At 41.7% G+C, this 23023-nt stretch overlaps 1 protein-coding gene across 3 annotated transcripts in view; it reads right to left on the reverse strand.

The window, feature by feature from the left end:
- The window catches only part of VPS53 (VPS53 subunit of GARP complex), a 134233-nt gene that overhangs the window by 100692 nt on the left and 10518 nt on the right, over positions 1 to 23023 (reverse strand). Inside the window, exon 1 of one of the 3 annotated variants that reach the window (XM_036033295.1) lies at positions 14227 to 14245. Coding sequence is in view for 1 of the 3 variants with exons in the window: in XM_028520100.2 (XP_028375901.1) it covers positions 22115 to 22181 (67 nt within the window). In the remaining 2 variants the exon portion in view is untranslated. Of the gene's footprint in view, positions 1 to 11092; positions 11099 to 14226; positions 14246 to 22114; positions 22182 to 23023 lie in introns of those variants that run through there. The other 2 variants (XM_036033294.1, XM_028520100.2) reach the window with 2 other exon arrangements.

The raw sequence follows: 23023 nt of genomic DNA on the forward strand, positions 1-23023 counted from the left end.
CAGTTGACCATGGTGGACACACACAGACACACACTCTTGGCCCGTCAGGCAGTACGCTGGACGCAGTAGTTATGGCTGTTCCAGCATCTCAGCTGCAGACCTTTTAGCAACATAATTCAGTTTTGCAATCTCCACATATTCAACAAAATGCTGGGTTAATTAACCTAAGAAATTAGACAATTTTTTTAACTTACCATGCTATCAAATTTTGTGAAGTAGCTATAATAGTAAATTGTTATACATTAATGTGTATTTCTTCAGAAGAATTTCATCTGCCTCAAAAGCCCTCTTCATTCAAGAAAAATACTTTTCAGTGATAGTATCTTAATAAAATATGTATTTTTAGATTATTTGAGATATAAATTTAACATTAGATCATAAATTTTAAACATTAGATCATAAATTTTCTTTCTGGGCTAATTGCAAAATCTTTTTTCTTTTGGCTATGTTCCTCAAGGACTAAGACCAATTTTAATATCTGCTTTATTAAATCAATCAAATATTCCTGCTCTCAAGAAGTGTATATGATCTAGTAAGACAAAGAGCTAGGAGGTTAATAAACCATAAGAACACTGAGATATGATACAGACATGTACAGAGTGCGGTGGGATGCCAGAAGGACCATCATCAATACTGGCTTGTATGTTTTGTAGGAAGAGAGAGGGAAGGGAGGGAGGTCCAAGGAGTGTCCTGGAAAGAGGTTCAACTTTGCAACTTATTTGGGCCAGAGTGTTTTAAAGTAACACTTATAAGAGGAGCATGTACTAAATAAAGTGCTGTCTTTCAAATCCATTCTCCACCATAAACAAATTTTCACTTTTCAGCAACACAGACCTGTAACTGAAGACTATATATCTGAACTGCGGTCTACGGCCATACCACCCTGGACACGCCCGATCTCGTCTGAACCGTCACTCTGAATTCCTGCGGTAGCTATACTCCCAACTACATTAGTCAGTATTTCATTAATTAATTCCTCCAGTCACTGACCAAGTATTTATTGAATATCTTCCATGTGCCAGGCCTTATTCTAGGTCCTGGGAATCCAATGGCAGACAAGACAAACATGGGTCCAATCTCTGTCCTCAAGGAACTTCCTTTGAGAAGTGGCAGGTGGGAGGATGCTGGGCAAACAATACATGAAGAGGAGACTCCCAGAGTGTGACAGGTGCAACGAAGGCACTAAGAAGTAGGATGAGAGCCAGGGAAACGAAGGTCATAGAAGGTCTCCTGAGAAAGAGCAAATGAACTGAGATCTCTAGGATAAGAGTCAGGATTTGAGATCTTCGGTAAGAGACGCCCAAGTGGAGAGAACATCAAGTAAAATACCCTGATACAGAAAGGGCCTTGGAGTTTCCCAGGACCCAAAGGAAGGCAGCAGAGGGCTGGGTGGTACTGCAGCAGGGGGCATTAAGAAATAATTTGGAGGAGTAGGCAGGAACCAGAGCATGATGGACTTCAAAGGCCTGGGGGAAAAAGCATGGGAATTTTGTTCTAAGCACAGTGAGAAGCCACTGAAAGGTTTCACAAGGGACATGTGAAAAAGACCGCCCTGACTACTATGTGGAGAGGGGACTGTACAGAGACAGGAGTGAAATCAGGAGAGAAAGACCTGTTAGGAAGCTGCTGTTGTCCAGGTGAGAGAAGGTGAAGGTCTAAGCCAGATGGCCAGTGGTGACGGGAAGAAGGGGGGTAATTTTGGATTTACAGGAAATATAATCTGCAGGACTCTCTGATGGACTGAATGTGGATGATGAAGGAAGAATCAAGGATTACTCTGAGATTTGGGTTCAAAAAGCCAGTGAATTTGACACTTACTAAGCTAGGAAAGACAGGGGAAGGAACAGGTTCAACAGGCAGCTGTGTGTGGTGGCAGTGGGATTGGAAATCGAGAGTTCCCACTTCAGTGTGTTAGGTGCACGGTCGACCTGAGATTGAGTGGAGAAACCAAACTGGACACGTGAGTCTGAAGCTTGGAAGACAGGTGCAGGCCAGAGATTTAAATCTAGAAGTCATCAGTTTTTAGATGATATTTAAGTCTGTAGGACTGGGAGAAGTCATCTAGGAGGACAGCCTTGATGAAATGAGATAGGAAGGGAAGAGAAGAGAGTGAAAATGGTCCAGGGATGAGCCCTTGGGCACTCCAATGTTCAGAAGTCTAGAAGAAAAAGAGAAAGAGAAGATGCAAGAGAAAAACCACCAGTGACATGAGGGAAAAAACAGGGACTGTGGTGTCACAAAAAACAAAGTGTTGGAAGGACGAGGAAAGAGCAATTATGTCCTATATTGTCGAAAATGCTTGCAAGATGAGGACAGAGAATTGCTACTGAATTTGACAACTGGGAAGTTGATGGTGACCTTGATGAGAGCAGCCTCAGTGGCGGCGTGAGAGTGGCAGTGGACAGTGATGACGTGATGAAGTGCAGTCGGAGAGCAGAGCGGGGCCCAGCAAACAATGGCCCACGAGCCAAATCCAGCCTGCCCCTGTCTCTGGAAACTAATGTTTGCTGGGAACACACCAATCCCATTCGTTTGGCTATTATCTGTGGCTACTTCCACCCTACAATAGCAGAGATGAGTAGCTGTAAGAGACCGCATGGCACTTAAACCCTAAAATATTTACTATCCTTAACATAAAAAGTTTGCTGACCTCTGGTGTAGAATTTTTCTCCAGAGGTTTTTGGTATAAGACACGAAAAATGGGGTAACAGATGGGGTGAGTGGACGAATATTTGAAGACAAGAGATGTATGCACATGTCTATTGTGGAAATGATACCACAGAAGAGAAGAAAATGATTTGGGAGGTGGAGAGAGGTAACAGGGTAATTACTGAAAAGGACTTTTAAAAAAATAATGTTCTTGAACTGTTTAGTGTGTATTAGCTTTCTTTTTTTAAAAAAAGATTTTATTTATTTATTTTTTTAGAGAGAGAAGGGAGGGAGATAGAGACAGAAACATCAATGTGTGGTTGCTGGGGGTCATGGCCTGCAACCCAGGCATGTACCCTGACTGGGAATCTAACCTGCAACACTTTGGTTCGCAGCCTGTGCTCAATCCACTGAGCTACGCCAGCCAGGGCTAGTATTAGCTTTCTGACGGGGCTATGGATATCCTTTAGAGTGTGAACCAAGGATATGCATTCATTCTTATATCCCCCATAGTTCAAGGACTCCATTTCAGTTGCCACATCCATAGGTCCAGTTTATGGCTACTGTTTCAGTATAATTGTTAATAGCTCCTTCTCACTCTCAAAAATCATTCTGGCAAAATCATACTGTCATCTCACCTTTGGAATCTAACCAAAGCTAGAGCACAACTGGAACTTGATAAATACTTGCCAACTGATTAAAAATAGCCTGGGGCGCTTCGCAGAAGAGGAGCAGTGCTGAGACCACCACTCTGAATGCTTTCCCTAACTTCAGGCACAATTGGAAGCAGTGGTTCAAATAGCATCACACTCGCTGTAACTGTTATCTACTAAGCTGACACGGAGTCTAGAGCCCACAATGCTGCAAGGGGGTCAGTAAATTCTAAAACCACTGGGGCCTTCTAAAAATGTTGGGCCGTGATACAAAAAGCCACTACAGAGGTCTCTGCAGGCAACTGCCCACCAGAAAGGACTGAACTATTGGGCACAGATTGCACAGAATTCTGTGATATTGTTCGTCATGTCATGTTCTAATGATGTATTGGAACTATAACCACTGTCTTTTGTCAAACACCTTAAGACACATGACATTAAATGAAGAAAGGATAAAAGGGTCAAGCTAAGGTCCGAAGAAGGGTACGTTCCCTTCCCAGGCAGAGGGTTTCCATCTCTACTTCCTCATTCTCAATCTGGCATCCCACCAGAAAGATCTCTGCTGAGGGTACCACTTTTTTCTTCCAGCAAACAAGACTCACACAATCTTACATTTCAGTCCTAAAGAAAGATAAACTGTCTGCCAGATTTTTTTTCCAGGCTGGAATGCTTTTGCTTGTTATAACAATGTACTGAAGTCAAGGAAATTTAATATAATTCATTTTCCAGAGTCAAGAAGGTTCTTCTAAAGCAGTCACCCCATCAACCAAGTCCACTCTCAACACACCCTAATATTTGACATCTCATTTCTAGTAATCAATTACACAGAAAAAAGAGCATTTTGTAATTGGAAGAATCATTAAGACCTACAAAAGGTTAAGGCTTTATTTTCTAAAAATACTAAAACACTTTTACTACCTGGCTAATCAGAAAATGTGCTGAAAGATTCTGGCACTGTCCCTAGACACTCTTTAAAGTAAAATGGGGCTCCTTTTCCTTTCCAAGCTGTATGTGGATTAAAAACAGAACTAATCACCCAAAAATGTCTGCTTTCAATCTACCCTTACTGGAGTTTCTGAATTGAGCACTGGAGCGTGGCTGCAGCCTGCATTCAAGGGTGTTATTAGGAAGCAGTTACTGTACTGGTCTTCTTTAGTAATTCAAATTCTGCAATTGAGAGAGGCAAAGCAACCCACTGGGCTAGCCGAGAAGACTCAGCAGAACCAATTACACTGTCCTTGCATTTCTGTGCATCATTCACTGTCACCATCATTCCTCCTTTTCCTTGCCTCCTGCAGTGGACTGCTCAGGCTCCAGAAGCCACACCAGGTCATGCGTGCACAGGGTAAGCAGCATGGAACCTGGCAGACTCTACTGCTCTCTTCTTTCATCTTGTTTTTTATTTTTCAGAACCATTGTCTGCCACCTGTGTAGACAAGAGGGCAGCTGAGCCAATGGAAATGCCTTGAGAAATTAATACCCCCTGTTTCTTAGATGCATCGAATTTTGCAGTTTGCTCTCTCAGAGAATTATACTGCCTTTGTCCTGTGAGTCCACAGGCAGTCTTTAAGAGATTTTAGATTAAGATCCCATTGTTGCCACTGCAGGAAGGAGGCAAAGGTTGCTGATTTCCAGAACTGGTATGGCTTTATGTTCTTTGAAAAGAAGAAATGCTAATATTCGAGATTACTGAAGAGAAAATTATATTTTCCCACTATTCTGCCATCATTTCTGCTGTCCAACTTTACATCTACCTGCTGGTTCATTTCCTACTGTTCAGAAAAGCAATGCATTGTATTAGTTCAAAGCAAGATTTTGAACCAGCAGACTGGGATTTGAATGTTGAGTTTGCCACTTATTGTGTGATCTTCGTCAAGCCACAACTTCTCGAAGGCACAGGCTCATCACTTCTGGAACAGGTACAAGAGCAGCTACCGCAAAGGCTTTCTGTTACAAAAGAACAGAGGGCTTACTAATGAGCACAGTGGAACTGCTTACCCAGTACCTCTCCTTGCTCCGGGAATCTTCCTTTCACCATGTTTTTATGGAGTCTGCTGTCCCAGAGGCAGGCCAGACCCAAGCTGAGCCAAATGGAGTCTTCCTGTGACTTTCCAGAATGAACTGGAAAAGGGTTCATCTCTCTCAGGTGGTGGGAACCCCAAGACGTGAAACTGAGTTAGATTGTGACAAGTTTCCTCAGTAAGGGCAGGGGGCTAGTCTCCAGGCAGAGATGACCCTGAGTATTATTCCAGTTGCAGGCTTCGGTGGTTTGACAAGCCCAGCTGAGATGCTACTCTTTCAGTGTCTGACCATCTGACCACTGAACTTCAAGATAAGACGCAAGAGCCTTCCAAATAATTCTCCTTTTTGCCCAGAGCGGTATGAACAAATTTTGTTTTCTGTGATTGAAAGAGTCCTGATGGAGGACTCAGCTCATAAAAGGACTCACTAAATGGCAATGATTAATATTATTCTCAAATCTCCCAGACAAAATGCCATATTCCACATAAGGGCCAAGGGTGCCGACCCATCTTACAGAGCTTTGTAAGTGAGCTGGTTAAGTTCAACATCTGCAGGCAGACACATAAGAATGGCTCATAGATTGGGAGGATGGTCTCCTCAAACCACATCGAAAATGAGACATTCTCCAGAAGAAAGATTTCGATCCTTTGTTCAATTCTTCAGTACAAAGAGAGTGTCTATTATAGGTACTGTGCTAGACACTGAGAGAAAAAGATCACTAGATGGGGACTCATCTTTTAAGAGCTTGTAAGGAACACATGTAAGAAACAGATAAAACTGTAAGAATGATACAGAGAAGTATGAGTAATGAATGCCAGGATCATTTGGAAAGCAAGGGATGGCTCAAGAAACCAAAAGTATTGCTGAGGACTACCAGATCTGATGAGCCTTAAACAGCAGCCCCTGTGACACCTATTAAAGGTAGACACCTAGGGGTAAGCAGACTCTACTTATGAAATGTCCCTTCTCTTGATACTGCTGGCCACGGTGGTACCTCAGAGAGCTGCTGCTATGGAAACAGGGCATCGCCAGCTGGAGCAGAAGTGCTTTAAGAGGACTCAGCAATAATAACACAACCCATTCCCACGATGGTGCCAAACAGTAGCAGAGGCTGCGGGAACCTCAGAGCTGGGGATGACTGCATGTGCTCGGCCTCCCGCTTCCCCAGGTCCTCGAACACAATGGGCATCTCCTCAGTCTGGGAGCCTCGGTCAGATGCCAGATGGGCACCCCTCAGATGGGTCACTGGTGTTAATATCAACTCCTCAGCTGAAATCCTGAGAATAAAGGGGCTTTATTTAAAGCACAGACTTCTTTCCAAGTTTGTGGACCAAAAGAATGTAAAGAGCAAAAGGAGTAATTCTCACCTTATTTGTTAAAATGCTCTGTTCCACCTAAGTTACTTTTATTTATGATTTCTGCAAACCACATCCAGTGAAAATGCGAACCAAAGAGTTCATTTTTACGGTTTTTGGGAGACGAGCCAGAAATTAAAAATCACAACATGAGACTGGAACACAAATTCAGCAGTGCCCAAACAAGACTAAACATTTACATTTTAAAGTTCTGCTTGTATCTGTTATCACCCATAACTTAAAATACATTAGCCCTGCAATAGCTGGAAGTGGTGAACGCATTCAGGCACAGCTTCCTTCTATGAAACGTAACCCTTGAGGGGACTGCAGGCAAAGCAGCGACTCCAAACAGCAAAAGAGAAGGAAATGCTCAGGCAAGGGTCTCGGCTGCTTTTGCTGAATAAAAGGTACAGAAAATCAATACTTTAGGAAACAGGGCACATTTAAAGAAAGAATTTGCACAAGTATAACAAAAGGACCATTTCCCCCAAATAGCTAGGACTTCCCAGCTGCCAAGTTAAATTCTGATGTCCCAAATCTTCCTATATCACTTCTCATTTTGGACACTTAGTAACTCCCATCTATATTATGGCTCTTCATTCAGGAGAAAACACCCTTTTGTGGTGACATGTGGCTGTCCCTTCACCTGATTTTACAGACACTGTCTATACCCAAAGCCCTGAGGCGGTGGAGCCCTTGCAGGTTCATCCGAGCGATTTTCTCCTCCCACTTCACTTAATTTTCTTCAGTACCACAGGTGCGCAGTCAACACAGTGGCCTCCTCTCAGCACTGAGCTCTTCTCGGCCTCGTCTGTTTCTTCGTCATGCTGAGAGGGGTCCAGTAAAATAATATTTGCAACAATATTTTGTAGAAAATAAGATAAACATTTATATTGTAATGAAACGTTAACAACATAGATCAAGGCAAATGTCTCGAAATATACCTTCTGGCAAAGCAACTCAAAGTGTGTCTCTTCCCTGGCCACGTGGCTTAGTTAGTTGGAGCATTGTTCTGTGAACCCAAGGGTTGCCAGTTCGATTCCCTGGGTTGTGGGCCAGGTCTGCAGCTGAGGGCGCGTGAGAGGCAACTGGTTGATGTTTCTCTCCCACATCGATGTTTCTCTCCATCTCTCTCTCCCTCCCTTCCCTTCTCTCTAAAAAATCAATAAATAAAATCTTTTTAAAAATATTTTATTTCTTTTTGGAGAGAAGGGAAGGGAAGGAGAAAGAGAGGGAGAGAAACATCAGTGTGTGAGAGATATTGGTTGCCTCTCATAAGGCCCTCAACTGGTGACCTGGCCTGCAACCCAGGCATGTGCCCTGACTGGGAATCGAACTGGCAACCCTTTCATTCGCAGGCCTGCACTCAATCCACTGAGCTACACCAGCCAGGGCTAAATAAAGTCTTTTTAACAAAATGTGTCTTTGCTTATAGTGAACCAATCAAGAGAGATGTATTAGTCTTACAAGACTACATTCTAGAGATCTGGGTAACGCCAGGGCTGACAACTGTACTGGAACTGGACCATGAGATGCTAGGCCAGTCACCAGAAGTCTCCAAAGATCAGAATCTCCAAATAGTCGACGGAAAAAAAAAAGTAGTTCTTGGCCTAGCATAAAAGATATCATATGAATAATAGTCAGCTATCTGTCCCCACTATTCCCATATGATGGGGAACGAGAAAAGTTCACAAGTATGGCAAAGAGACAAGAGTGAGTAATTAGGTCTGAGGTGGGGTAAAGATTCCTTAATTCACTTCTTTTTCTGATTTATGAAAGACAGTATTTGGATCATCAAATATACTTGTCAGTATATACATCTCCAGAAGGAATGTCCTCCTTCTGGTCGGGGTCCATTCTAAGAGAAGCACTAGCATATTTTGCCTAACACCCATATTCTCAGAGGCACCATACGCAACACCTAGGGATGAACACAGCATCTGTTCAAAGAGTCCACAATGTAACATGGAAACAAATGTCAGAAATCCTGGCATGTGGTCTGATACATATGAAGGATGGTAAGTGTCTTGTATACTTTAGAGCTTTAATCTACACTAGCGATTTTCAACTGGTGCGCTGCAAGAATTTTAAAAACATGCAATACCTGACTATTTAGTCAGGGGCACTGACCTCTTTTCCCTTAGATTGTCAAATAAAAAAGTGACAACAGCCAACACAACAATGTCTATTTGGTATAAATGCCTTGTCTTAAACCATAAACATATGTCATATCATAGAGTTGTATTTTATTGGTTACATCATATAAGGTCGTATGTGACTGGTTAATTCTCGGTAACAGAAATCCTTATATACAAGTAGAGGCACCTAATTTTTTAAAAAACCACTTTTAAGCATAATGGGCAGATATTGTTTTTTTTTTTAGTTGAATTTTTAAAAAGATTTTATTTACTTATTTTTAGAGAGAGAGGAAGGGAAAGAGAAAGAGAGGGAGAGAAACGTCAACATGTGGTTGCCTCTCGCACATCCCCAACTGGGGACCTGGCCCACACAACCCAGGCATGTGCCCTGAGTGAGAATCAAACTGGCCACCCTTTGGTCTACAGGCCCATGCTCAATCCACTGTTACACCAGCTAGGGCCAGATACTGCAATTATTATTATTTTGGGCTTTTCTGTAAATCATTCAAAATTATACATATTTTTTTGTCAGATTAGTAAAAAAATATGTTGTTTGGTGTACCGCAGAATTTCAGTTATTAGTTTATGTATGCCGTGAGATGAAAAAGGTTGAAAATCACAGATCGAAATGACTACAGAATACCAAACCAAACAGACTACAAAAAGCATTATCTCTAGTTTTGCAAAATTAAACTTCCAGAGGAGACCTCAGAGTGCAAATTAGAGCAACGGAAATTTTATAGCTGTTACAGGCTACTGAAAACAGAGATTTATAAGTGGAAATGTTGACAGAACAACCACAGCACTGAATTCACGCTGTTCGAAATCCTGTATTTCTATGGACGAAAGAGGGAAGAGAGAAAAAACCAGGACAAGTTCTTACACGAAGGCAGAGTTTCAAATTCCCACCCATTGTTTAGACACATCTGAATGACTTCTTGTGTCAAGGACCTGAAACCCAAAAAGCCCTGCCCTGTCAGCAGTAATACTGCAGTTTTTCTCAAGTGCAAACTTAAACTAAGGATGGAATTTTCCTTTCAAAATCACTGACCACTAGCAGTCAAAAGCAGGAGTAACCTGGGTAACAGCCAGAGCAGTTACAGTAGTGATGAATGGCATTTTCCTCTTTAGATGGAGAAACTCTGGTTTAAACTTGTGACTGCCTTTAACATGGAAACAAGCAGATGGCAAGGCTATGCCTGACCTTCTTGGCTTCTGAAGAGTGCCAATTTATGTGGAGATGGCTCAGAAGGATAATAAACCTCAGTGTTTCTTCTTGGCGCACTACTTTCCCCAAACCATTTTCAATAATCTTGTTCACACAAGTGGGACTTGCTGCGTTTCTGAGGTCTGGAAGAAAACAGTCCAACTGTTGGGCTTGCTAATTAAAAGAAGCAATTATGGTAGTTTTTTGGGGGGGAGGGGTCAGCATCACTATCATTAGTACTTAATGCAAAAAACTTGAGACTCAATAGCTAATCTGAAACACATAGTCTATATGAACTAAATGAAGACAAAACAGGAATGTGTGCTCATCTAGTGGAAAATAAATCTATTAAAGTTCAGAACAATATGGAAAACATGTTTCCAAAGAGATTAAATATTGAGATGATTAAAAACTGCCATATGTTCTGGCAAGCCCATGCCCAGGTATGTACTGAAAGGAATGGAAGCTGGAACTCAAACAGACGCGTGTATGTCCATGTTCAGTGCAGCATTGTTCCCAACAGCCAAAAAGGTGGAAACACCCCAAGTGTCCGTGAACAGGTGAATGGATACACAAAATGTGGTGTTTATATACAATGGATTATTATTCAGTCATCAAAGGGAATGAAGCTTTTGAAAATGAATAAAAGTCCCAGATAAAAACCCCAGAATTCAACAATACATTAAGAAGACAATATACAATAACCCAGCAGGTATTTGAGGGTTAAACTTGTTTTTAAACCCTAAGCTAATCAACAAAATGAAAAAGCCATGTGATCACACTAGTAGAAGCTGAAAAGGTGTGAGACAAAATTCAACATCTATTTCCTGGCAAACAGGCTTACTGAACCAAGGTCATGAGGACAACTCCTAAAACAGCCAGTGAATCTGGAAAGAGAGAAACATCAGAGTCAGTGTCAGCTCTGGGTGAGCAAGGCCTTTGCCAGGTGTATTGCTTTATCTTCGACGCCCAGAACAGGGCCCAGCAGGCACTCATTAAACATTTACTAAATGAGTGAATGAACAAATATGCTACCTGGAGTCACTATCATTAAAATCAAGAACAAACTGCCTGCCATCCCTACTTATTTAATACTGAAATATTATTCAGAAAGAGCATTTCTAAAACTTTTAATTTCAGGATCCCTTTATACTTGTGAAAATTGAGGGATCCAAAAAGATTTCATTTATGTGAGTTTATACCATACTGGAAATCAAAACTGAGAAGTTCAAAAATATTTACCTATTTATCCATTTTAAAATAACAATAATAAGCTCTGGCTGGTGTGGCTCAGTGGATTACGTGCTGGCCTGTGAATCAAAGGGTGGCTGGTTTGATTCCCAGTCAGGGCACATGCCTGGGTTGTGGCCAGGTCCCCAGTAGGGGACATGTGAGAGGCAATCACACATTGATGTCTCCCTCTCTTTCTCTGTCCCTTCCCCTCTCTAAAAATAAATAAGATCTTTAAAGAATGAAATATTTTAAAAATCTGTTTAAAAAATATAAAATAACATTAATAAATCCACTGCATGTTAACATAAATACCATGTTTATATGAAAAATAACTACCCTCCCCCCAAACAAAGTAAATCTCTTGAGAAGAGCGGCCTTGTTTCAGTGTGTCTGCAAGTACCTTCAGTGTCCACTTTAGCAGACACCAGCTAGACTCTCACATACACTTCTGCATTGAATCTGTTGTTTTGGTTGAAAAATAAGAGGAAAATCTGGCTTCCCACAGATAAGGGTGGGGCAAAAGTAGGTTTACAGTTATTTGTATGGAAAACAATACAATAATTAATAAATAATACAAGAATAAACTTCACATACTCACAACTGTAAACCTACTTTGCCCCACCTTGTATATAGTTAGAAAAGAAATATTTGATACCTTTTTCAGGTATTTGTTGATAATCTTCTTGAAACTCCTCCAAACATGAAAAGTGGTAGATTTTTAAACATTAGTAATATGGCATGTGAAATATGGAATCTGAAATCTTATTAATGAACTTGCACTGTGCTATATTAAAATCCACTGCCTAGGATGCAGAAAGCTGGAAAGAGTATGGCTCTTATATTAACAATGAAAAAATAAATAAGTAAACTGCAAAACCACAACTTTTCTTGAGCCCATCAGAGAGCTGAAGGCAACTAAGTATCCTGAAATGAAGGAGGGACAGCCCTTCAAGGAGAGAGAGAACACCAAAGGATGTCTCTCCTGCGGGACAGAATGTAAGATGAAGACAGAGTTGCTATAAAACAGGCAAGAAGGAATCAACTAGCAATTTTAACAAATTACTAACAGTCAAGTACAAGGTTAGTGCAACAGTATAGAACCTCTGAGAGCTGCACCCACTGGGCAGTTTGCACCCACTCTCAAGCTCTTTGCCAAGACTTCTGCTGGGTGCGCATGAGAAAAATTGCAGAAAGAGTGGGGGACCGGAAAGAGCAACCTGCGGGCGCAGATGTGGAGAAGACCAGTGGGCACTGCAGGAAAAGCATGAAGCCCTGATAACCCTCGCCCTTGTTCAAACCCACCTCTCAAAAGTCTTTAACTCAGAAGTCCTGGCCAGGAGTCTCAGATGGTTGGAGCGTCATCCCATACATCACAAGGTTCGATCCATGCACGGGAGGCAACTCTCCCACCTTGATGTTTCTCTGTTTCTTCCCCCCCGCCACCTTCCTCTCTCTCTAAAATCAATAAACATATCCTCAGGTGAAAACTTTTTAAAAAGCCTTAAACCGCCCTGGCTGGCATAGCTCAGTGGATTGAGCGTGGGCTGGGAACCAAAGTGTCCCAGGTTCGATTCCCAGTCAGGGTACATTTCTGGGTTGCAGGTTATGACCCCCAGCAACCGCACATTGATCATTGATGTTTCTCTCTCTCTCTCTCTCCCCACTTTCCCTCCCTAAAAAAAAATAAATAAAACCTTAAAAAAAAAAGCCTTAAACCTCTGAGTAAAGGGCAGTCTTGGCAAGCATCTTAAAGACAGGACAAGAGAATAGCCTTTCACTGCCTCTGTTGCAACAGCAGATATTTTGGACACAGGGAGGTTGTGTTGCACTTTTCATTCAGAGGACAGCACACCGTGGACAATAAGGAGGCTTTTAGATCAAGATCAAGTAAACCTACAGTGGCTTTAAAGCAGGGCAGTAGGGATAGAAAGGAGTGGAGCTGATGGAAAAGCTGCAGGAACCTGACAAATGCCTGGATGTGTGGAATTAGGAACACATCTGCCAGTGGGTTACATGATAATCAGCAACAGCAGTATTACTGCCATTAACTCAGCACAACTGAGCCTGACGTTGCACTCAGTGTTTTTGTTTTCTTTCTTTTTTTTTGAAGATTTTATTTATTTATTTTTAGAGAGGGAAGGGAAGGAGAAAGAGAGAGAGAGAGAGAAACATCAATGTGCAGTTGTTGGGGGCCGTGGCCTGTAACCCAGGCATGTGCCCTGGCTGGGAATCGAACATGCGACACTTTGGTTCTCAGCCCAAGCCCAATCCACTGAGCTACGCCAGCCAGAGAGCACTCAGTGTTTTTAAACAAACTCAGGGTTTTAATCCCCACCACCCTGAAGCAGGTATTATCTCCATGTCAAGGACCCGAGGCTGAGAGAGTTCAGTAACTTGTCCAAGGTCACACAGAGAGAGTACGGCAGAGCCAAAATTTAAATTCAAAGCTCGAGTTTCACTTGACCAGGCTGCCACCCAACATTACATTAGTGACAATGTCCAATTACCCCAATCCTTAGAGATTCATATGAAATGCTCAGTCTTATACACAGAGGAGAGAGAAGACAGCTGTTTGGATTCCTTACAGGTTATCTAAAAGAAGAGATTTAGAGGACAAGTGGCAAAGGGTTCCAATATGCAACAGACATGTCACTCCACCAAAAAGTACTTCTTGAGGCTCATGTGCAATTAGCAGGATGAAGCATGGTGATAAGTAAGCCTGCAGCCAGTCACTACATCACTACAGTGCTAAATAATGGACATTCCAGAAGTTCTTGCCTCGGCTACAGTCAATAGTGCACTAGTACTCTAGGCAAAATTGAACATTCATTGGATTTAATCTGTCCAATACAGGCATGCCAACCTTGACCTCTGCACTCAGTGTAAGAAACCCCAGCTAGGGAACGGTGAGGATCCCCAGTGAAAACCAGGGACACGGTGCCCCTACAAAATGCTGACCTACCACTCACCTCCAGCACGACCCCCACTGAATCTTTCTGCACTCCCAAGTCATTCTCGGGCCCTAGCAGTTTCTGAAGTTTAGTGTTATCTGCAGGCATTCTGAAAAATAGAATTCAAAAAAAAAATTAAGGAGAAACAAAAATGCCTAACCATTTTTGATTACTGATGGAAAAATTTGAGCCTGTACTTCAAAAGCTCAACTGCTTCAGATTTGTTTCAGTAGGAGGAAGCAAGTGGCGGTTGCTTTTTCCCCCAAAACTATTTATGGTCTCTTTAATACTGATGCCATTTATTTTCTTCCATCGATGGGCTTCGTTTTCCTCCCAGAGAAGATGAGAGAAAGGATATATTTAAAGTGATGGAGAGAAAGAATTCACATCACCCTGCTAGAGAGCTGACCATTAAGGAGGCAAAATCCCACATAATGGAGATCAATGCTGTGCTGTGAAGTCCTACCATTCACCTACTGCTCAATTCTTTTTGTTCTGATGCCCAAATTAGATATGCTAATTTTGAGGATGAGAAGCAGAGAACAGTTTCTCCTTGGAAGGCAACACGCTTTGCTGACTTAATTAATAAATCTTTATGATATCTCTATGAAAAGAGAAGGCAAGAATGATTAGCCTCATTTCCTGAGGAAGGTGAAGACATGGAAAAATTAAGAAACACAACCCTGGACAGATACTAATGAGAGGAAGAAATTCTTTGCTTTCTGGCCTGGCATTTTGTATTAAAGGAGGATAAGAAAGAAAAGAACGAGAAGTCTCAAATAGCATGCCACATGGCTCTGAACCCATCCTGTTCAACTTTTTGGTCTACGACGTGAATGAAGACACAGACGGCGTGTCTGGCAAATCCACTGGTGAGAAAATGGGAAGGTCATCGAGGTTCCAAAAGGCCTCACTCAATGGGCTGGAACAATCGAGCAAAACCAGCAAGATGAAACTAAGGGTGAGACACATACAGCCCAGGACTTAATTTCAAAGAACCTCTTAAACAAATAGAGAAGGGAAGAGTTTAAAAGCATATAAAAAAGACCTGGGATAGCGATTGCAAACTGCTGGCCCACGGTTGTGTTTTGTTTGGCCTTCACAGTATTTGTGAAACACACTAGGCCAACATTTAAAAATTGGGAGGGTAACATAAAAATCTTTTTCTGGCTCCTCTTAAAAAACTGATAGACCTGGCAACTTCAGGTTTGCATTCAGACATGACAACAACTGTCAGGACGGGACCGTGGTCGTCTCCTTCAGACAGGACCTTCACGCCCCCAGTGGACATACCGATGCACACTGGCCTGCTGAAGCCATTTCTTAGCTCTGCAGGAATCTGTTTGCAGCTCTTGACCTGGCAGTTACTCAGATACCTGCCAATTCCACAGAAGCCAACGGTATGATATGGCTGCCAAAAATGTCACCCAACCCAAAGAAATGGAAGAACAGTGCCTAAATCAATGGACCCTAACTTCTAGAGTCACAGACTCCTTGGTGAATCTAGAAAAATCAGTATCTTCTTTTCAAAAATATGTCGGTCATGCAAAATTTTACAGTTAATTCCAAGGAGTTGACAGACTCCCTGAACTCCCAGTTACCAAGTGAACAAGCCCAGTCTAGAAACTGGCCCACTGTATGTTCACACACCATGTGTATGCCTGGCCGGGAACCACATTTCAAGAGGGATGCCGACAAACTGTGAGGCAACGAGGATAATAAAGCGTCTGGAAATCATATCATAAAGTTGAAGAAACTAACAATGATTAGCCCAGAGAAAGGAACATAATATCCATTTTAAATTTTAGAAGCTGTAATAAGGAAACAGGATTAGGCTCACATCAGTTCAGCGGGTAAAACTAAAATCAATGAGAAGCTACAATGAGGTGTATTTTGCTACTCCAGTTCAGCTGAAGAAAGAAGTTTCTTATAATTAAAACTCTACAGAACTGGAACAGATTATCCTGTGGAATAACAAAGTAGTGAGTTCCCCATCCCCACAAGTCTCCAAGCAGAAGCAGGACAATGAAATGTCAGAGCTGTCATAGAAAGGATTCCTGAACTGGGTGGAGCGAGGTGCTACAATGATCTAAAGCACCTTTCTTCCAAATCAAAGTTTCAGTGAGCAGAGCTAGAGAAGGCAATAAAGCAGTCCCCTCCTATTTGAGGTTTTGCTCTCTGTGGTTTCAGTTATGTGTAGTCAATTGCAATCTGAAAATATGTACTGGAAAATTCCATAAACAAACAATTCATAAGCTTTAAATTGTGTCCCATTCTGAAACATTGTACCTGCCTGGGACATGAATCATCCCTTTGTCCAGTATATACATGCTGTATGTGCTGCTCGCCCCTTAGTGACAGTACTGCAGTACTTGTGTTCAAGACACCCTTATTTTACTTAAGAACGGCCCCAAAGAGTGAGAATGGTGCTGCTGGCAATTTGGATATGCCAAAGAGAAGCGGTACAGTGCTGCCTTTAAGTGAAAAGGTGTAAGTTTGGTACTATCCATGATTTTAGGCAGCTAATCCATTAGACGTGATGGAACATCTCCCCTACAAATAAGGGGGAGCTACTGTAATAATTCTGTTCCCCTCCCAAACTAATTAGTCTTGCTCTGATGCAATACTCACATTGTGGCCAAACTCCACTGAAGAGACAGAAGCTCAGTGGCTGATCCTCTCTCGGTGATTGTCAGCTTACTGGGACTTGGTCAAGGTTTGGCCACTCTTGAAATTTCACATGCCAACTTTTTCTTCCTCTAACCCACTCCTCCACTCCACTCTCTTTCTACCTACTTTCAAGTTGCCCACTTTAATCCTTGGGAAGCTGTGGAAGTTTCACTGCATATCAGACCAAGTACTTGTTGAACTGACTCATGTTATCCCACAAAGTTTCAAACATGTGGGCATTTAATTAAAGCCTTTGCCTGATGATTTCAACAGATAAAAATGGGGAGAATTCAGTGCTGTAATAATTTTGTACGAGCATCGCAGTCTGGTTAGAAGAGGTCACAGACTAGACCAGTACAAGTCCACCCACGCAGGAGGCGGTCAGCAATCAAAGGCTCTCCAGAGCGTGTACCCGAGGGCTAATCAGGCAGCTGGTACTTCAGAAACATCAAGAAACTAAAGAAACAGTCTCATTGTATCTTCCATTGCTACATTACTCCTTTCCCACAAATAATTTTTGAGTAAGAAATATAGCTTTTCAAAAAGTGTTTCTGCTAAAAATGTCTTTTAAGACACCATAAATGTGAGGTGAATACTTTCCCCTTATTTACACAGATAAAAGCACATCTGTTCTGGCTGAACACAATCAAGATGAAATTTATAAAAGGAAAACTTCCTTTTGTCCATATTACTGCTCTCTGCCTGAGTGATCCTCAGAAGGTCAAGAAACAAATTCTGAAAGCAAATTTTCCCCTGTCCCAGCAAAGAGAAAAAAACCTGGGGCCTCTTGACCTATAAAATTCAGTATTTTGGAATATCCATGACTGTCCCCAGTCTGTGCCAGTCAAATAGAGTCTCCCTTCAGCAAACCACCGGCCAGCCAGTGCTGGACAGCCAGGCTTCCATCTTTAGGAGGTGACAGGGCTAGGACTCAAAGGCTCCCTGGGGGGAAAATAGTCTCCACTTCAGCTTGCATTACAAACTGTTGGAAAAGACAGATGGAGGGGATGACAGGAAAAGCAATTATTTCTTCTGGGCTTCCTTTTTGTCTGGATTCTAAGGAGACAAATACAAAATTCCATCACAGATTGAAATGCTATCTAAACATTCTTGAAAATTGGTCTTAGAGCTCTCTGAAATATGACCTGCCCTGCTCTGCAGCAACCTGTAACCTATTAATATGTGAGGTGGGGAAGGCCGACATTCCTGCAGGCTGTCTAATGCTGGGCCCGACTCTCCAGCACCGCTCCTTTGTGACCACAGGTTAAAACACAACCAACTAAAAGACATGTATCTACACAGCATGACCCAACAGAAAGTTCTGATGACTCATTTACTTTATTTTCACATTCTTGCAACTTTAGATACCTGAGACTCTCTTACGTGTATTAAGGTTTCTAGTGAGCCATTCTAAATACAGGCTAAATCACAGTAAACAGTAGTGTTATTAATATTTCAAATAGTAATGTGTTGGGACTAGTTATACACAAGTCAAGTTTTAAACAACTTTAAAGGAACATACACACTGATCAAAACGATGTTTTTATGATAAAGAGCTTTTGTTTACTTACAATGAACAAATAATCTCACACAGACCAAACACTCTACACAGCTAAATAAACTGTTATTACACATGGACTACGCATTCTGAGGAACGTGAAGATGAAGAAGAAGCAGTTCCTGCCTCTCGGAGCTTACAAACGAGTCAAGGGCACAAGATGTGTTCACTCGTAAGTCAAAGGAGACCAGGAAAGCCAAACGAAAAGCATGGGCTGCGGGAGCCTGCAGGCAGACAGGAATGCAGCTGATGAACTAAGAGATACTCAGATCAATTTTCTCATCTGTAAAATGAGAGGAACGCACCAGATGAGTTCCAAATCCCTTCTGGTTCTAAAATTCTGCGTCCTTTGGTTTACCTAACTAAGCTAACCAGAAAATTTCATGAAAGAAGTAATTTGAGCTGGGCCTCAGATGGGTAAGATGTTGAAATGAAGCTACTGGAAGAAAAAGAGGAGAAACGCATTTTAGGCAAAAGGAAGGACACGATCACCAGCCCAGAGGGCAGAGGGCATGCCTGCAGAGCACTAAGTCTTCAGTACGGATGAAGCACAGCAGACAGAACTGGAAAGGTAGATTGAGAGGCCTTGCATGCCAAGCAAGGGAACTTGGGTTTGATTTGGTGGACAGAGGCCAGTGAGGGTTCTGAAGAGGTGGATGGCATGACCAGACATACAGTGAGAAAGTTAAAGAACAGAGTGAGGATGAGGGCTCCCTCTTACTCTTTATTACCTCTAAAATCCCCATTTACATGGGCCCCACCTGCCGGAGAAGCAAAGCCTCACTGGATAAAACAAAGCAACAAGGACTAAAGGTTAGGCAAGGACGGGGGCACAGGACCAGTTTTGGGAATCTAGTGTGTCTGTACACAAATACTGATTGTGACAACAAAGAGGAAGGTAGACTACTTACAAATGGACCAATGGAAAATGATTACTAAGAGGAAAAGAAAGCCAGTCATAAAATGTAGGAAAAATAAAGAAATGGATAAAACTGAAAATATAAAAGGAAGAGACTCAACACCTGTGAGCTAAGAATATAAGATGAGGACACTTCTACATAGGATTATACCGCCACCCACCTTCCAAAAATCTGGGTAGCGTAATTAACACCTTAAGAAATCAGCTGTACTGACTGACAGCTGTCAGAAGGGGAAGGCATGCGGGGGGTTGAGTGAATAGGTGAAGGGGGGATACATGGTGATGGAGGGAGATTTGACTTTGGGTGGTAAACACACCATACAATCTACAGATGATGAATTATAGGATTGTACACTTGAAACCTACATAATTTTATTAACCAATGTCGCCCAAATATATTCAACAAAAAATTTTTTAAAAAGACATCAGCTGTAATAAAAAATATCGAACAGGACAAACAACAGAACTGAAGCTATTATGAAGGTGCACACCCGACCTAAGCGAACTGGTACTGAACAGGGAGAACCAGGCGTTGCATGAGAGGAAGACTAGAAAAGACTGGCTCAGCGTGTCTGTTAGGTAGCTATTTCTGAACTACGACGCCTAAACAGGAAAATAAAATCCAAAAGAAAAGGAAAACAGTTAATAGATAATATCTGGCCCCTGAGTCATTAAAGAAAACCTCCTCCCCAAATACTTTTTCCCTTCATTCCTTTCCAGGAGCCCTTCTTAGCTAAATGCAAAGGAAATGTAAAACTCTAAAATGAGTCTCCAGTTACCTGTTTGCCAACAAAACTAGGTATAAAGAACTGTAGCTATGACACATTACTGTACTTTTTTGTTTGCAATATATAAATGTTATCTCCATCTTGATTTTTAAAGTTTATTGTTAAAATGCACATAAAACGTATCATCTTAACCATTTTTAATTGACTGTATTAAATGCATTTCCACCATTGTTCAACTCTCACTACCATCCATCCCTATAATTCTTTTCATCTTGTAAAACTGGAACCCTGTACCCATCAAACAATAATTTTCCATTCTCCCCCAGTTCCTGAAACAGTCCTTATACTTTGTCTTTATGATTTTCATAAGTACTTCATACAAGTACAACAATATAGTATTTTTTTGTGACTGGATTATTTCATTTAGCATAATGTCTTCAAGTTCATCCCTATTATAGCACGTGTCAGAATTTCTTTCCTTTTTAAGGCTGCATAACATCCCATTGTGGACATATACCATGCTGTGCTGATCCACTCATTCCTCAATGGATGCTCCGCTTCTACATTTTACCTACTGTGAATAATGCTGCTATAAACATGGCTATACAAATGTCTCTTTAAGACCCTGAGTTCAATTCTTTTCAGTATATACCCAGATATACCCAGTATATACCCAGATATACCCAGTATATACCCAGAGGAATTGCTGGGTCATATGGTAATTCTATTTTCTAATTTTTTCGAGGAACCTCTTTACCGTTTTACACACAGCTGTACCATTTCACATTCTACCAATAGTGCAAAAGAGCTCCAATTTCTCCACACCTTCACCTACACCTGTTTTCTGTTGTTTTTTTTTTATAGTAGTCACCCCACTGGGTGTGAGGCTGTATCTCACTGTAGTTTTGCTTTGCATTTCCCTAATAGTTAATGATGTTGAGTATATTTTTATGTACTTACTAATCTTATATCTTCTTTGGAGAAATGTCTCAAGTCTTTTGTCCATAGTTAATTGGGCTGTTTGTTTTGTTTTGTTTTTAAGTATTTTTTAAAAGATTTTATTTATTTATTTTTAGAGAGAGGGGAAGGGAAGGAGATAGAAGGAGAGAAACATCATGACTGATATATTGATCAGTTGCCCCTCCCATGCCCCCAACCGGGCCCTGGCCTGCAATCTAGGCATATGACCTGACTGGGAATCAAACTGGTGACCCTTTGGTTCACGGGCAGCACTCAATCCACTGAGCCACAGCAGCCTGGGCTATTTGTCTTTTTTGTTGTTTTTGGGAGTTCTTAATATATTTTGGATATTAATCCCTTATCAGATACATGATTTGCATATATTTTCTCTCATTCTGTAGGATGCCTTTTTCTGTTGATATTGTCTTTTGATACATAGGTCATTGCTATCTTTTACAGCAACAAAAGTAATAACCAAAATCCCAACAACTTAGCTGATAGATTAAAGTAGCAACTATATTTAGCCATAGTACTCCAAAGTAAGAAGGCAAAAGAGACGTCTGACACTCAGGCTACAGAGAAGGAAATTTTGGTTTTCTCATTTTGGCTTGCATGCCCCAGCCTGGGGGAGCTGTGCTAGTATGCCCCTGGCCCAAGGGACACTAAGTGAGAGTTCATGCCTGGTCTGGGCAGCCTACCTCTGTTACTAGTGGGGCAAGTCATGTACGTTTCCTGCTGGGTATGCGGCAGATCAATAAGAAAGTGCTCTGGCCCTTGCCAGTGTGGCTCAGTGGGTTGGGCACCATTCTGTACACCAAAAGGTTTTGGGTTCAATTCCCAGTCAGGGCACATGGCTAAGTTGCGGGTTTGGTCCCAGGTAGGGGCACATATGAGAGGCAGCCGATCGATGTTTCTCTCCCTCCTTTTCCCTCTCTATAAAATCAATAAGCATGTCCTCAGATGAGGATAAAAAAAAGTGCTCCATAAGGAGGCAGTTCAACACTTTGGTCACTTGATCATTGGGTGTTGAAGAAATTAGGGGAGTATAATAGGGGAAAATAAGTTACTTACTTGCCTGCCATCTTGCCCCACATTTGTTTGACCTCTCACGACAGTTCGAATATTGTCATCCAGTCTCCTAGCAAAAAGGTTGAAGGACACAAATCATTAAAATAATCTCTATATTAGATTGACCAAAAGAAAAAAGTTAGTAACTAATCCAGTAACTTCCATAGGTTGTACCTACTTGTCCAGAACACCAAACAAGCTTGACCGGTATAAGGAAGACGGGTGCCCTGGACCCAGGTGGAGCAGCACCGGGAGGGCAAGAAGCCAAGCCCAGTGTAGACGGACGCATGCATCGTCTTTGGTTTTTTAAAAAGGGCTATTTTCATTTAATATTGAGAACTGTCCAAAAGGACCCATGTAACTTAGTATTTTTCCTGGAGTAAACCAAAAATGAGAAAGTTGCTGGAACTTTATGGAAAGAAGCCAGAGAATTCAAATTACCCCACATAAATTCCTTCCTCAGTAACTTCCCCTGGAACCTGAAAAGGGATAAGGAGACAGGGTAATGGATGAAATCAGTGCTTTGCCTCCTGGGCGCCAGTTGTGCAACCTGCGTGGGAGACAGATCTGCAGCCTCCAGTTCCTTTCCCCTGAGGCTCAACGGGCCATTTAATGATGGTGCCTCACTCAGGGAAATTTATTTTTGTCAACTTCATTTTCACGTGAAGAGTCTGTTGAAGGTATGAAGGCAGAAAGTGGGAAATAACTGGCTCACAAGCGATTTCTGGGTCATCAGAGAATTTGCATTATCTGGGCAAACGCTGGACAAACCCTGGACAACTTCATGGTCTCTACTAGCATTATTATGGCAAATGTCCACTTCAATGATAAACAGGTGTCTTTGCACTTCCTAAGGCATCCAATTGAACAAAACATTAATAAAAGAGGTCTTTACCAAAAAAATCCAAAGGC

The sequence above is a fragment of the Phyllostomus discolor genome, chromosome 8 (genome assembly GCF_004126475.2).
Source record: "Phyllostomus discolor isolate MPI-MPIP mPhyDis1 chromosome 8, mPhyDis1.pri.v3, whole genome shotgun sequence".
In the NCBI taxonomy this organism is placed as follows: Eukaryota; Metazoa; Chordata; class Mammalia; order Chiroptera; family Phyllostomidae; genus Phyllostomus; species Phyllostomus discolor.